Genomic DNA, 14,686 nt, shown 5'->3' with positions numbered 1-14,686 from the left:
TCTCTTCTTGTGAGATCGAGTATATCGTAGAGTCATTGTGTGTGTGTCAGGCTTTTTGACTTGTGAATCTGCTGGAAGAGTTGGGCAGCAAGGTGGAAGAAGCTGTCACACTCTTAGTTTATAAAGTTTCATCCATTAGTCTTGCTAAGAATTCCATAGCACATTGGAGGATTAAGCATATTAAGATGAGGTTTCATTACTTGAGGGATCTTGTAACGCCCGTAAATGTGTTTTTCTGATTAATTGTGATGTTTGCTACATTTTCCTAAATTTTACCGTTTTTGAGTCGAGTCAGTCGGTAAATATTAATTATGCTAATATTTTACTTATTACTTTCCATGTGTGTAATTATTATGTTTTGGGTGTTAATTGGTTAGAATTAATGTTTAGTAACATTTGGGCCAAAATTGGAATTTATGGGAGTTGAGTGGGTGAAAATGAGAAGTAGAGAAATAGAAAGAGTTATAGAGAGAAAAGGAGATATTTTAGAGAGAAAAGAGAGAAAACTTGTGAAGAGAAGAATAAGAAGAAAAAAACAAAGAGAAGAAGAGAATTGTAGAAATCCAAACCAAGCTAGAGCCAAGAATCTAACCAAGGTAAGGGGGTGAATCTAGTTTATCTTGATTGTATGATTCTTATAGTTTTGTTTGTTTTGTTCTTGTTCTTACTCTTTTCTAAGTTTGACCAACAATGGTGGATTGGGTGTTTTGTGAGTTTTGAAGTTATAAACATGATTTTGTGGTGTGTATGTGTAGTATGATGATAGATATCCTCATTGATCATGTTTGTTTTTCATTTCTCCATGTTTTCTTGCTCATGAAGGAAGTATTAGGTTATTGACATTTAGTGAGTGAACCATGGATCATTGATTGTTAGAATGAATATATGGCATGTATGGATTGTGTAGGAAGTGTAGGGAAACTTATTTGAGGTTTTGAGATGATTGGGTGGGATTTTGCAGGTCTGTTGCAGAACTAATTTTTCTAGGTTTACGCAGGTCCGCTGAGCGCCCTGGGTCCGCTGAGCGGAGGTCCTGTTGCAGAAAAATCTCTGTGAAGGTCCGCTGAGCGGAGTTTCTGCATTTTTGTCTAATAATTTTCTGTCTGGGTCCGCTGAGCGGAGCTCAAGCGGACTGTGCGAAATATAGTTTTTTCCAAATTTCGTTTTGTTGTATCTTTTGAACCGTAGGTCGTTTCTACGCGCCGTTTGAAGTATTATGGGAATCCTTGAGTATGCTTTATGATAAAGAGGAGTGTGTTGGTGGTTGAATGATTTTTCATAAATGTATTTTGTGAAATGATGTTTGCTAATCAAGTATGTTTTGACGGTATATGTGTGCTGTGTGAATATGAACGCCTGAGTGGCAATTTTGGTGATGTATCCATGTGGATTAATATAACCGGTGTGATGTGGATATGTGACCGAGTTATATTATTGTTGTTGTTGTTGTTATATAATCGAGTCGTTTATATGCACAGCATGACATTTCATTACGTTAATGGCGGAATGCTATTAACAGGTGGCCTGAATTGGCAATTATTACCAGGGGGAGCTTAATGCTCGGTAAAAAGGTGTATTTGCCCGAGTGGCAAGAGGTCATCAGTGGGGGCTAAATGCTCGACTACGGTTAGTCGTAGCTTACTGCTCGACAAAGGTGTATTTTCCCGAGGGAAAGAAGTCCCAGCATAATGCTCGGCAAGGTGTATTTGTCATAATGACAAGGAGGAGTTTACTCCGGATTTGGAACCACATGCATATGCATAGTCGAGTCTCATTCATCTCCATCTGTACTTACCATTATGTTCTTACTCATTTATCGCATTACTTATATATTGATTGTGGCTGACTTAGTGGATTACCTTGTTGTATGATTCTTGACGATACCTGTTGGCATTACTATATTTATCATGCTTTTCATTATAAATTATATTCTCACCCTTCTGCCTTAATGTTACCTACTCGTGGGTAATGTGCAGGTGATCCGCAAGTGTAGGTGCTCTTTTAGTAGTCGTCCGTTTTGGTGTCGTCCGCTCGTGATACGTAACACCTAAGGGGGGATCGAGCACTTATTTTGTAGATGATGCTTATAGGATCCTTTTGATGTATATTTGATCCTTTGGATGTATTCATATTATGTACTTTGGACACCCTCTCGTACAATGTATTTTGGAGGAATACGATGGATATTATATATATATATATACATATGAATACTGTCAAGTGTTTATGAGAATCTTTCCTCTTGGATTATTTGTGTTACGCATCTTTTGCGAGTATGTTATGTTTGGTGATGTGGTTACTTAAGTGTAATACCCTAATTGTTTTTATGAATTTAATTTTTATACTCTGATATTTGTACCTATATGCTTGGGTAGAATTGGGGTGTTACAGATCTGGTGTGTGCAGGACAGTTGCGATTAGGATAATGGAGAACAAGTTGCGGAATTGCTAACGAAAGGTGTAACAAATGTGGTGTTCAAGAAACTTGTGATAATTTTGGGAGTGAAGAACTTATATCATTTGAATTTAAGCGGTGTATTGGAAGTCCTTGATAATTCAAATGCACTGTGGAAGCTTCTAGGATCGTTTCGTTGAAAGCAGCTTATTTGAAAAACACTTTTGTCATTTGTGAATATTCTCCTCAATTACTCTCTCGCTCAATATCTCATTAATCTTCTTCTTAAATTTACCTTTTTTTTCTCCATTGGTTCACCTACAAACTTTGTGCTTGTTTGTTCCAACACACAATTATTCGTCTTTACAAAATATCATCCCACAAGTCAATGTTAATCGATAAAGCAACAAATAAGGACATTTGTTTACACTTGAAAATAAATTTAGTAATACTTTGTATGGCAAAGGTGGCAGACATAAGAGCTAGTATCGAGTAGGGATCCACTCAATTTCCTTAAAAAAAAGGAGGATCCATTACTATAGTTTTGTGTGTAAATTACACATATTTCTAAGACATGTGACACATAATAAATATTTATTCGACTTTATGCACACAAACTTATAGTAATGGACCCTCCATGTCTTTTTAGAAAATGGAGTGGATCCCTACTCGCTAATAATATCATCTCATATTTAGATATTTAGACAAGTGTATTTACAATAGAATGCGTGATTGATTATTTCTCCAGTCTACTGAAGTATACGAAGATTGTGTAAGTGTTATAAAAAATCAAAACTTAGTAGAATTTGACAAATGAACAATTTACTCGTGCGTTTATAGGTTCACTAATTTGAGAAAAAGCAAGCCGGGTGTGGGGATTCACGTACCCCAGTAATGAGAAAATTCACGCATCACACACCTAAATAATTGATAAAACTAAATTACGTAGATCACTTGATAGAGAATGAATAATAAGTTATAGATTTATATATATTAAAGTTTATTCAGTAGTTTTATTTGTATGGCTATATAGTTGGACTAATGAAAAGAAATGAATCTTTATTTTTTTTAGTTAATTTTATTTGTCTTCTTAGTGTAGAATTTACAGCTTTTTATTAGCTTTGTTAGGGTTCTTAATCTAGCTTCCTAATATCACTACTCTTTGACCATTAAGACTATTATTTTCTTATAAATATTATAATTGTAAATTATTTTAGGATAAAGCTAACATGTGCCCCAAGGGCACATGTTAAGAAACCTAAATATAGTAAATTTGTATTGGAAAACGTAATAAACACATTAATTATAAACTTTTTATGAAAACAATGCATAATTTTTAAGTAAAAATTTCTACATTTAAGTCTTAACATGTGCCCTTAGGACACATGTTAGCATGACCCATTATTTTAACCCATAAAATCCATAAATCAAACAAATTATTTTAAGCATATGTATCAATCTTTTTTTATTTTACATTTTTATGCAGTTTAGTTTAAACAACACAAGCACCAAAAACATCATATTTAACTGTCTTTGAAATAGTAGTTAAAGAATTCATAACTGAAAGACACAATTTTTTTTCCGTAGTTAAGTTCTTTTTTGGAAAAGTACATTTCTTTTGCTCCCTAAATTGTAATTAAAGCAAGTGATCATAAGGTCCTAATCAAGCATCCTCCTCACCCTTGAATGAAAGCAAGTGATCATAAGGTGCTGTTACTACGTTTTTATGCACTTGCTTTGGAAAAAGAGCTATTGAAATTCCGGTGACAATACATGCATCATTTAAATTACTGCCATCTCTTTTCAAGAATCCAAATCATATTCTCAAAAAATAGACATTAATATCCAGTAAATGATTTTACATTTATAAACAAAAAGAGTACAGTCATATCTCATTAGAAACGCTTTGTTTTAATTCTGTTTTTGTAGTAACTAAAATTCCCAACTTCTCTTTTGCTAGATGCTACTTTCAGTCATGGCTGCTACTCAAACAGAGGATTATGTGCCTTTGAAACTTGTGGTGAATAAAGAGAGTAACAAAGTAATATTTGCTGAAGCAGGGAAGGACTTTGTTGATGTTCTCTTTAGCTTCTTAACATTTCCATTAGGAACAATTGCAAGACTTGTTCAAAAAGAATCAAACATGGAACCAGTTACAATTGGCTGTATGAGCAAACTCTACCAAAGTGTGGCTGATCTTGACAAAGAGTGTATGACAAAAGAGACAATCAAAGAAATGTTATTGCAACCAAGTTACTCATTGGAAGATTATTGCAGCTCTCTTAAACTCAACATTGATGACACTCAGCCCACAAAGTACTACATCTGTAGGGATATTCACTATTGTTATAGCCCTTATGTTCTGAGCACTGCCAAAATATGTGGGGGGTGTGGTATTCATCTGGACCCTGCTTTGATTATGGATAGGCAATTCTGCTATGGATTTGTTAAAGATGGTGCAACTTTTGTTATTACCGATGATCTAAGGGTCATGCCAAACTCCACGGATATTACAAGCTTTAATATGCTCCAGAGTCTCGGAATACAAAACACTAGTTCGCTGAAGGACATGACTGTCAATGTCACAAAGGAAAAGGTTTTCTATTTAAAACTTTATTCTATCAAAGTTTCTTTTCTTCATTAACCCTATTTAATTGCCACAAGCACCACTTTTTATTTTTAACTTCTTGCATATTTTATTTTTAATTGATTTGCATATTCTATACAGGTATTGGATCTACTGAAGTGTTCTTTTATTTCAAAGTCAGCTCTGACCGATTCATTTTTAGTAATGAAACCTTCTATTGAAAGATCACCAACCATTGTCTCTTGTGGCATTAAAGGCACAGATAATCGTCAAATATCAATGAAACTAGTTATAAGAAAATCGGATGGGAAAATACAATATGCTGAAGTGGGTGAATATTTTGTAACTTTCCTCTTAAGTTTTCTCACATTTCCATTGGGAGGAGTTGCACGACTGTTTAAAGGAAACTGTTCCATAGGCAGTATCGATGCTTTGTACGGTAGCATACTTGATTTAGATGAATACAAATATTTTGTGACTGAAGAAGCTAAGAATAGGATTGTTGATCCTCATTTGGCCCCTCAGTTTGAACTAGGCAAACATATTTTACCAATTCGTCAGTCACGTTCAATGTTTTATTTACATGACGATGATTACATTAGTTGTGATATCAAAGCTTACTTTGATGAAATAACTGATATAAAACCTGTTTGTTTAACAAAGTTTGTTCAAGGTTATGTCAAGGGACCAAGAACTTACATTGTTACAGATGACTTGGTTGTAACAGAATCGTCTCCGACTTCTGTTTTACATTTAATCAATCAATCTCAAACTTCTCTTAATGACTTGAAAGACAAGGTTATCAATATTGGTGTTAATGAGGTATGTAATAGTTTTGCTTATTTAGACTTAGCACTTCTTTTTTGTGTAATACCTAGATTTATTCATTAGGAAATATACCTAATAAGCACTTGCTCCTTTTCATTATTCTTTTTGTTTGTGTAGGGTTTGAGTATATTGAAGGCTTCTTTAACTTCAACATCAGCTTTAACTAGTGCTTTTGGATATTTGGTAACCGAAGCTCAAGAGAGGTAATATTATCTGTCAAAGGAAATTAAGTTCGACAGTCATGCAAGTGAAAGTTCATGTTATCTTCCCTAGTTCTAGTTCAACTTTATTTTCTTGAAATTACATGAAGCTACAAATATACTAAACTACAATATTTGTTTGTATTAATATTATTTACTATCATCATGTCATTAGAAATGGAGTTCATCATTTTTTTTTCTTTTTTTTTTTGTCACCTTCCTTTGCTCTTTCATCATTAATTTCAACTTTTTTGTTTTGTTTTGATTTGATCTTTAAAAAAGTATCCAAGATTCAAACTATTTTATTGAATGTATATGATTTATGCAGTGCCGAAGCCAGAAAAATTTTAGAGTCTGGGCAAAATAAAGACTTTTTATTTTGTCAACAAAAGTATAGTTTAAAATAAAAGAGATGAAACATAACCTTATAATAGAGTGTTATATAAAATCAGAGACAAATGTTCTTTTCAAGACTTCTTTTTAGTAAATGTTCAATAATATCAATATCATTAAGTGACTTGAATATCTCCCGCTCGGTGTAACACATCATCAAGTCATTGAACCACACATCGTTAATCTTATTGCGCAAATTAGACTTAATGATAATCATTGCTGAAAAAGGTGTTTCAACGGATGTTGTCCACACCGGCAATATCAAAGATAATTCAAGAAGTTTGTAAACCAATGGAAATACCAAATATTTCTCAGTTTGAATCATCTTTATAGCCAACTGATGTTGGCCGTGAAACATTTCTTTTACTTGAAGAACATAAGTTTCAAGTTGATCCCTTATTGTTCCACGGTCATCATCAGATAAGTTAGCCTCATAAATATTTTAAATTATTTATTTAAATTAGAATACTTATTAATAATTATCAAAAATAATTTACTAAAATTCATCCGTGTACCGCACGAACAAACATCTAATTATTTTTAAAATTAGTAGTAGAAGATGGTTTTAAATACGTGCCCTATGCACAAATTTCAATAAATGTAGATTTTTTAAATTAAAATAATATTGATAGTGAGAGTTTTGCAATTCTTATCCTATTTAATTATTTTTTAATCTTTTTATTATATAAAATTGTCCAAATTAGTGCCCTATTTTTCACTAATAAATTGATAACATAATAAATTAATTATTGTAAATTGCCATAATTGCAAAAAAATTGCCTAATTAAATTATTTATATTCAAATAGTTATACGATAAATTATGGTTAAATTTAAAAATTTCTCATAATCATTTATGTATAAAAAATAAAATAAGATCAAAGTGTATATTTTAAAATTTATAATTATTTATTGAACTAATAGTGAGAGGTAGTTTTGATTTTTGAATAGGTGTTATCGTATTCATATAGTCGTACTAGTAACTTTTAAAATTAATAAAATAAGATATGATTAGTAGTAGAACTATATTATAAAATTAATAAATTATCATATGTTGAAATGCAATAGCTATGCTATATAATTCTCTAGAAACATAGCTTGGGCAATGGCCCAGCCTAGCCGGAGCTTAGCTTCGCCTATGGATTTATGTGCTTTTATACATTCTATACTACGGTTAAATTGTTAAATTTGATTATGGTTTTTACTTGGAAAAACAAAATTGTTGTTGTGGGTGTTGTGATTGCGATCATTGCGAATGTTGCGATGCGCATTGTGTCCATTGCGGTGTGAATTTTTATAGAAAGGTGTTTGAAATATAATGTTGAAAATACTTAATGTTAAGTTTTTTCATTACATAAAAGTAAATTGAATTTCAAAATTCTAATATTTTGAATTTTGATGCAAAAATACTTGTAGAAATATTATTGGAATTGTCTGATGCCGGAGACATGATTTTAAAATCATACAACAATTGTGGTTCGCAATATTGAAGGGACCGACATCTATTTGTTTGCATGTCTTTCATGAAGATGCCGACCTCTATTTTGTTAAAAAAAAAACAGGTAAATTGTATGGCGGTTGATGAGAAACCGTCGTATTTTACTTAACAGCAGCAAAATATATGGCGCTATTATAAAACGCCATTTTCATAAATAATGGTAGGTAGAACGGCCACAATACTACTTTCTTAACCGCCACAGTTGACATGTATATTTGTAGTGGATGAAGTTGATTCGTATGAAATGACGGTTTCTCTAAGGGGTTACAAAGAAGGAGCTAAGGTTGTATGGGTTAAGTGGGAGCATGTTTGTAACACAAAAAGAGTTAGGGTTCTAGTGGTGAAGAATCTTAGATTAGTTAATCTTGCTTTGATTTTTTTTGTAAGCAAGGAGTAGATTAACGGGAGAACTAAGGGTTCTCCAACCTTTTTACACAATAAAACGGGCAATACCCGAACAAAAAGGAAAATTACCCACCAATTAAGCTACAAGGGAAAAAAATATGATCTTTACAAAACTCATAGAAAGAATAATTGGGATGGGTAATTTTACCGCAAAAGGACCACTTCCAAACCAACGTCTTAATGTTCCAGACCGTGTCATTTAAGCTCCAACCTTCTTCCCAGAAACACACCCCGTTCCTTAGCAACCATAAAGACCAAGAGGTGGCTAGCCAAACAACATCCGCCTTGTTATTCTTCACCATGTTAGTCCGAAAAAATAAGTGTCAATCCATAAAACTTGACAAACAATCCTCCTCCATGTTAACCAATTTTACCACCCAAGAAGCAATTTCGGACTAAATACGCTTCACCATATTACACGCAAAAAAGAGTGGTTCCTATTTTCTACACAAAAACCACAAAAAACACACTTAAGATTATCTAAAGAAATAGGAATACCTCTATACATCAAAAGCTCCTTAGTGGGAAGTCTATCAAGAAATAGTCTCCATCCAAATGCCTTTATTTTGAAAGGCACCTCCGCTTTCCAAAGGATGCCAAACGCCTCATCATGCTTGTTAACAGGACCATAAGGAATAAAATCCATCAAGTTAAATTGGTAGCACGAAGCCACTGTGAACGTCGTGTCAATACCAAAAGTCCATGAAACCGCATCCGCCCCATTTCTTCCCTTCGGCCCAACCGAAACTCCTTTAAGGCAAGAAGCTTCAAATAATTCCGGAAAAACATTCTTCAAAGCCTCTTCACTCAACCAACAAGATTCCCAAAAAGGTGTTGTATACCCATTATGAACATAAAAAAGATAACACTTAACAATGGGGTCCCTAGAAAAAAAATTTCCAATATAAACAATATCCCTCCACCAATTAGAAAAAGAAGAGTATTTTGTGCAATTACCTTCACTATATACAAGAGAAGATAAATCCCCGTACTGGGCCTTCAAAAATTTAAACCAAAGTGCATCATTCTCTTTAAGAATCCGCCACCTCCACTTGTTAAGAAGCGCTAAATTGAAAGCCTCTATGTTCTTCACCCCCAAACCACTAATACCAAAAGGAAGATTAACTTTTTTCCAACTAACTCAATGAATTTTCCTATTATCCTCTGTCCCTCCCCACAAAAAATTGCTTTGAATACTCGTGAATCTTTTCGCCACTTTCGAAGGCATCTTGTAAAAAGACATCATAAAAATAGTTAAAGAACTAAGAATAGACTTCAAAAGAGTGATCCTACCTCCCAAATTAAGAAACCGATTCTTCCAACCTCCCAATCTTTTCTTCAATTTGTCAAGAATAGGAATCCACATCGTCTCCTTCCTTGGATCTTGCCCAATCGGAATACCAAGAAAGAGGAAATTGCGATCCTCCACTTAACAAGAGAGAAAGTACGCCGCCGCCTCCAAAAAAGTATTACTAACATTTATTCCAATCAACTTGCTCTTGTGATAGTTTATGCCAAGACCCGAAACAATTTCAAAAGCTCTAAGAATCTCCTTAATCGCCCACACATGCTTCCAAGTCCCCTCCCCCACAATTAAAGTATCATCCGCAAATTGTAACAAATCCACCCAACACGATCTTTTCATATCAAATCTACAAAATTCCCCTACTTCAATAGATCTTCCCACAATCCCCGAAAAACCTCCCGTCACCAAAACAAAGAGAAAAGGAGAAAGAGGATCTCCTTGTCTCAACCCTCTTCCAACACCGAATTCTTTAGTGGGGCTCCTGTTCACAGGCACCGACATATTACTATTAAACACCAACAAGTCCATCCATAATAACCATCTCCTACCAAACCCCATGCTATTCATCATATAACGCAAAAAATTCCAATTAACCTTATCATAGGCCTTCTCGAAATCCACTTTAAATAACAAACCATTCTTACCCTCCTTTCTTGCATAATCCACGACTTCGTTAGCCACCAACACACCATCCAAAAATTGTCTTTCGGCACAAAAGCACTCTGGCAATGAGAAACAATCGCATTTAACACACCTTATAACCTCCACGCTAAAAGCTTAACTACCGCTTTGTACATACAACCCACTAAACATATTGGTCTATAATCCTCCAACTTTAAAGGATTTAAAATTTTCGGAATCAAAGTCAAAAAAGAAGAGGTGATAGCCTTTGAAAGAACATTACCGGAATAGAAGAAATCGAAAAAATTAAAGAAATCCTCTTTTATGATGGGCCAACATTTCTTAATAAAAAGAAAAGTATAGCCGTCCGGACCCGTGCTTTTATCAACTCCACATTTCGAAATTGCCTCCCTAATTTCATTCTTCGTAAAGGGTCTTTCAATCTCCGCCGACATCTCAACCGTAATACTCTTGAAAGGTATACCATCCAAGAATGGCCTACTTTCCTCCGGTTCCATGAATTTCTTCCTAAAATGATCCCACACCTACTCTCTCACCTTATCGACCGACTCCATTGTACCGCCTTCCACATAAATAGGACCTAAATGGTTGAAATTCCTTTTTTCTTTCATCACTTTGTGGTAAAAACCACTATTAGCGTCTCCCTCTTTCATCCACTTAAGTCTAGCCTTTTGAAGAAGCATATTTTCTTTTAGTCTCAAGTTTCTCCAAATTCGACATGAAGCTTCTTTCCTCCTAACCAAATTCTCCTCAAAAGAATCATCGTCATTCCCTTCTAACTTCAAGTCGGCCAAATTAAGCTCCCGAACCCCCTCCTCCACCTCCAAATCTATCCTTCCAAAAACTTCATCATTCCACTTCCTAAGTTTATCCTTTAAGAGTCTTAGTTTCTATTTAAGGATAAAATCACCTCTTCCTTCTATATGTAAACTTTTCCATTCTTTCTCAACAAAAGGCATAAAGGACTCAAGAGAAAACCAATCGTTGTTGAATTTGAACGGTTTAGGACCCCAATTAGCATTGTCCGACACTAGCCACACCAGACAATGATCTGAAATATCCCTCTCACCAAACATTTGACCAATAATCCCCCAGTTATTCATCATATTAACCGAGACCAAGATTCTATCAATTCTACTCATCGACTTCCCATTTCCACTATACTAAGTGTATTTTTTCTCTTTGCAAGAAGTATCCAATAAAGCACTTTTATGAATAAATTCCGCAAAAGAGTCCACCTAGGTATGATTAATCGCCCTCGATCTCCCTTTTCTCTCCATACTATCTTTTATGGCATTGAAGTCTCCTCCGATAACCCATTCTCTGTCCTTGTATTTATCCATCACGGCTAATAAATCACTCCACAACATCTTCTTCTTGTGAATCTCACAAGAGGAGTATACATTGACAATATAATACACCCACCCCTTCCACAAAACTTTCACGCCTAAGAAACCTTCTCCTTTAAAGCTCATAATAACCTCCACCTCACCAACCTTCCAAAGAATAATTAAACCTCCGGACAATCCCACCGCATTCGAGAAAGAACAACCGATATCCACCTTACTCCAAAAACTATTAGCAACCTCTTCTTTTAAACAAGCGATCTTGGATTCTTGAATCATAAAAATGTCCGTCTTCCCTTTTTTAATAATCGCACTAATTCTTTTTCTCTTGACCATGTTCATTCCCCCTCTTATATTAAAACTTCCAATAATCATTTCAAACTCTTCATAGGCTCCTCCTCAACTTCTTTTTCCCTACTTCCTTTATCTTCCAGTAATGTTATTCTACTTTCCAACTTGCTTCTACCTTTCGCCTCGACCACTCCTAACGCAATTATTGCTTCAAGAAGTTTGTCCTTATGATTTCCTTCCATTAATTTACGATTCCTACCGCTACTCCCAATAATATCCGACTCTTCCTTTTGCCCACCCCTTTCCTCATGTTGACATCACACTTCTTCCTTCGTTTTGCAACGTCTATCTTCTTACCTCCCCAAACTTTCAGCTGTTTGTATTTTAATTTTTTACCCACCAGCCTCCCCTTATCATTAGCACTACTCTTCAGACAAAAATCCTTCTCTAAAATACAGGCCACCACCGATTGAGTCAAGGAGCTATCCCGTTCCTTCGCCAAAAACTCCTTTGAGTTGTCAACACAATTATTCCGGGAAACATTTTCAGGACAAGCAACTTCAGCATTGTGAGATGATAACAAACAGCCTTAGACCCCTTCGCCAACCAAACCTTGCCCTTTGTTTTGTAAACCTGAGACAGTGGCTCGTCGAACTTTCCATTGATGTCTTGACCACATAACCCAACCGACTTAGCACCAAAGAAATTTCCACACTGATTTGACAGAATTCTGAAGTTGGGGACCAACGGATGTGATACTGATTTCAAAGGGACAGAGTTCAGGGATTTCAAAGAAACAGAATTCAGGGATTTCTGAATCTTAGCTACGTCTACTTCGTTCGAAAATTGATGAATACTAACATCGAATCCATCACTAAAAGCCATCCCTTCTTCGTCCTGCAATTTAACAGACCAAGAGTCTTCCAAATCCGTGGATTTGGAGCCAGCATAGAGAGTTTTAGATTTACCTGACCATGTCATCGGGGAACCACGAATATCTCTTTCAGCTTAACAAAAGGTTGATGGATTAATCCCAGTATTTATAAGTTATAACTAGCCCTGCGAACACATATCTTATTATTTCAGTCTCTGATCGTTTATATATTTTATTGACTATTCATCTGTTTTTTTTTATTTCACTATTTATCTAGTTTCTCTTGACTATTTGATATAGGTACTTGATTTGCTAAAATATTCAATGCTCTCCAGTTCTACTTTGACCGATTTGATTCTACCGAAGAAACCATCTGTTGAAGATTCCAGGTTTTTCTCATCTGATGTTGAAATGAGTGGCAATCTCCAAATAATTTTGAAACTAGTTATAAGAAAATCTGATGGCAAGATTTTGTGTGCTCAAGGGGAACAGGATTTTTCAAACTTTCTTTTTAGCTTTCTTACTTTTCCTATGGGAGAAATCACACGTATATTTTGAGCGAACTGGCCAATGGGGAGTATTAATGGATTGTACAAGAGCATAGCTGAATTAAATTAAAACAAATACTTCATGTCAAAAGAAGGTAAGAACAGGCTTGTTCATCCTTTCATTCTTCCGCATTTAAAATTAAGCAAGCAAGTATTACCAATTCTTGAATCATGAACTCTTGATTATTATTGTCATAATTCTGATTCTGGCCGCTGGGTTACATATTCTAAGTTTGGTGACTTATCAATGTTTTTTGAAGAAATTGCATTTAACTAAGGTTGATAGCCCTGAAGGTTATGTGAAGGGTCCAGCTATGTATGTTGCTACGAATGATTTGGTCATATCACCATTGTCTCCAATTTCAGCATTAGGTTTACTTAACTGATTCATAACTCCTCTTAATCATTTGAAAGAAAAAGATGTCGCCATTGGTGTCAGGGAGGTAAGTTATAGGTATACTAGCTTGAATAGAATTTTATGTTCAAATTTTATCGCTTTTATAGTTGTTTATATTTTCCTTATTTTACAATGGTTTATATTTTTCTTGTACTTTTTGCAGTCTCTCAGCGTATTGAAATCTTCTTTTCAACATCTGCCCTTACATATGGCCTTGCTCACCTTGTAACAAAAGTTAAGCAGGAGAAATGAGAACTTACATTGTGTGTTGTAAGATTCTTGGCGAAAAGCGTGTAATCGAGATAATACAAGATTTTTTTTTGGTTACTTTGATTTAGTATTGTTGTTGTTTTGATATCTTTGAGGAATACATTTTCACTTTTGAATGGTATCATCTTATTTCTAACCCCCTTTTTTATAGAGCTTGCGCGGGAGATGAAACGACATGTCGGTTGACACACCATATCCTAAAAGCCGCCTACACGCATGCCTCATAATGACCCTAGTCTCTAGGCTATCATTGCTTATTTAATGCACCACCACGTCATCTAAGGTGTCTGCCACACACTACCACTTCATCTCCCCCGTCATCAGCGAGCACCCATTCCTCCCCGCGAGCACTTGCCACTCGTCCGGGTGCGTTTCGCCCGATCATAACCTCAGACGAGGAGCTTACACTCGAAGCAGATCAGTCGAGGGAACAAACTGAGCGTAAACTCATAGCCCCTTACCCAGAAGCTACGACTTGGGGGGCTCCTATTTTGGACAGGGCCGATGCTGGCCCAAACATTGCGCAAGGCCCAAATCCATCCTAACTAAGGAGAAGGCCCATTCGAGCGCCTGCTTACCCAGGCCTGCACGTGCTTGTGCACTAGGCGGTGACCGCCCCTGGTTAAACCTGACAAGTCCACTAATCCCTCGAGCAGGACTGTGGACTGAGCAAGACCGCCTTCAGGGTCTCAAGCAGTACTTTCGTTT

The 14,686-nt window shown here is 35.4% G+C and overlaps 3 protein-coding genes across 3 annotated transcripts; 1 reads left to right on the top strand and 2 right to left on the bottom strand.

The window, feature by feature from the left end:
• The first annotated feature begins 4,370 nt into the window (after positions 1-4,370).
• LOC131641484 (uncharacterized) lies at positions 4,371-6,017 on the top strand. Its single transcript, XM_058911786.1, has 3 exons — positions 4,371-4,991; positions 5,124-5,804; positions 5,928-6,017. Exons 1-3 carry the CDS (start codon positions 4,371-4,373, stop codon positions 6,015-6,017), a joined length of 1,392 nt encoding a protein of 463 aa, XP_058767769.1.
• A 2,693-nt stretch (positions 6,018-8,710) lies between these two features.
• On the bottom strand, positions 8,711-10,749 carry LOC131641483 (uncharacterized). The gene is made up of 3 exons (XM_058911785.1): positions 10,605-10,749; positions 9,782-10,332; positions 8,711-9,301 (listed from the first exon to the last, which is right to left on the bottom strand). Exons 1-3 carry the CDS (start codon positions 10,747-10,749, stop codon positions 8,711-8,713), a joined length of 1,287 nt encoding a protein of 428 aa, XP_058767768.1.
• Positions 10,750-10,776: 27 nt separating this feature from the next.
• On the bottom strand, positions 10,777-11,394 carry LOC131641482 (uncharacterized). Its single transcript, XM_058911783.1, has 2 exons — positions 11,163-11,394; positions 10,777-11,081 (listed from the first exon to the last, which is right to left on the bottom strand). Exons 1-2 carry the CDS (start codon positions 11,392-11,394, stop codon positions 10,777-10,779), a joined length of 537 nt encoding a protein of 178 aa, XP_058767766.1.
• Between the last annotated feature and the right edge of the window lie 3,292 nt (positions 11,395-14,686).

Source organism: Vicia villosa, unplaced genomic scaffold, assembly GCF_029867415.1.
Source record: "Vicia villosa cultivar HV-30 ecotype Madison, WI unplaced genomic scaffold, Vvil1.0 ctg.003777F_1_1, whole genome shotgun sequence".
Classification (NCBI taxonomy): domain Eukaryota; kingdom Viridiplantae; phylum Streptophyta; class Magnoliopsida; order Fabales; family Fabaceae; genus Vicia; species Vicia villosa.
Note: the sequence above shows the minus strand (reverse complement) of the source record. Positions and strands in the feature narration are given on the sequence as shown.

What these genes read in the sequence shown, in the direction of transcription:
- LOC131641484 (XM_058911786.1), top strand. Translation starts at nt 4,371, where the DNA reads ATGGCTGCTACTCAAACAGAGGATTATGTGCCTTTGAAACTTGTGGTG. An exon ending in TCAATGTCACAAAGGAAAAG is followed by an intron (nt 4,992 to 5,123) that starts GTTTTCTATTTA and finishes TATTCTATACAG; the next exon opens with GTATTGGATCTACTGAAGTG. An exon ending in TCAATATTGGTGTTAATGAG is followed by an intron (nt 5,805 to 5,927) that starts GTATGTAATAGT and finishes TTGTTTGTGTAG; the next exon opens with GGTTTGAGTATATTGAAGGC.
- LOC131641483 (XM_058911785.1), bottom strand. Translation starts at nt 10,749, where the DNA reads ATGGAACCGGAGGAAAGTAGGCCATTCTTGGATGGTATACCTTTCAAG. An exon ending in TGGAGTTGATAAAAGCACGG is followed by an intron (nt 10,333 to 10,604) that starts GTCCGGACGGCT and finishes TCTCATTGCCAG; the next exon opens with AGTGCTTTTGTGCCGAAAGA. An exon ending in GCAAGTTGATTGGAATAAAT is followed by an intron (nt 9,302 to 9,781) that starts GTTAGTAATACT and finishes AAATTTTTGAAG; the next exon opens with GCCCAGTACGGGGATTTATC.
- LOC131641482 (XM_058911783.1), bottom strand. Translation starts at nt 11,394, where the DNA reads ATGAGTAGAATTGATAGAATCTTGGTCTCGGTTAATATGATGAATAAC. An exon ending in TTTACATATAGAAGGAAGAG is followed by an intron (nt 11,082 to 11,162) that starts GTGATTTTATCC and finishes TTGGAAGGATAG; the next exon opens with ATTTGGAGGTGGAGGAGGGG.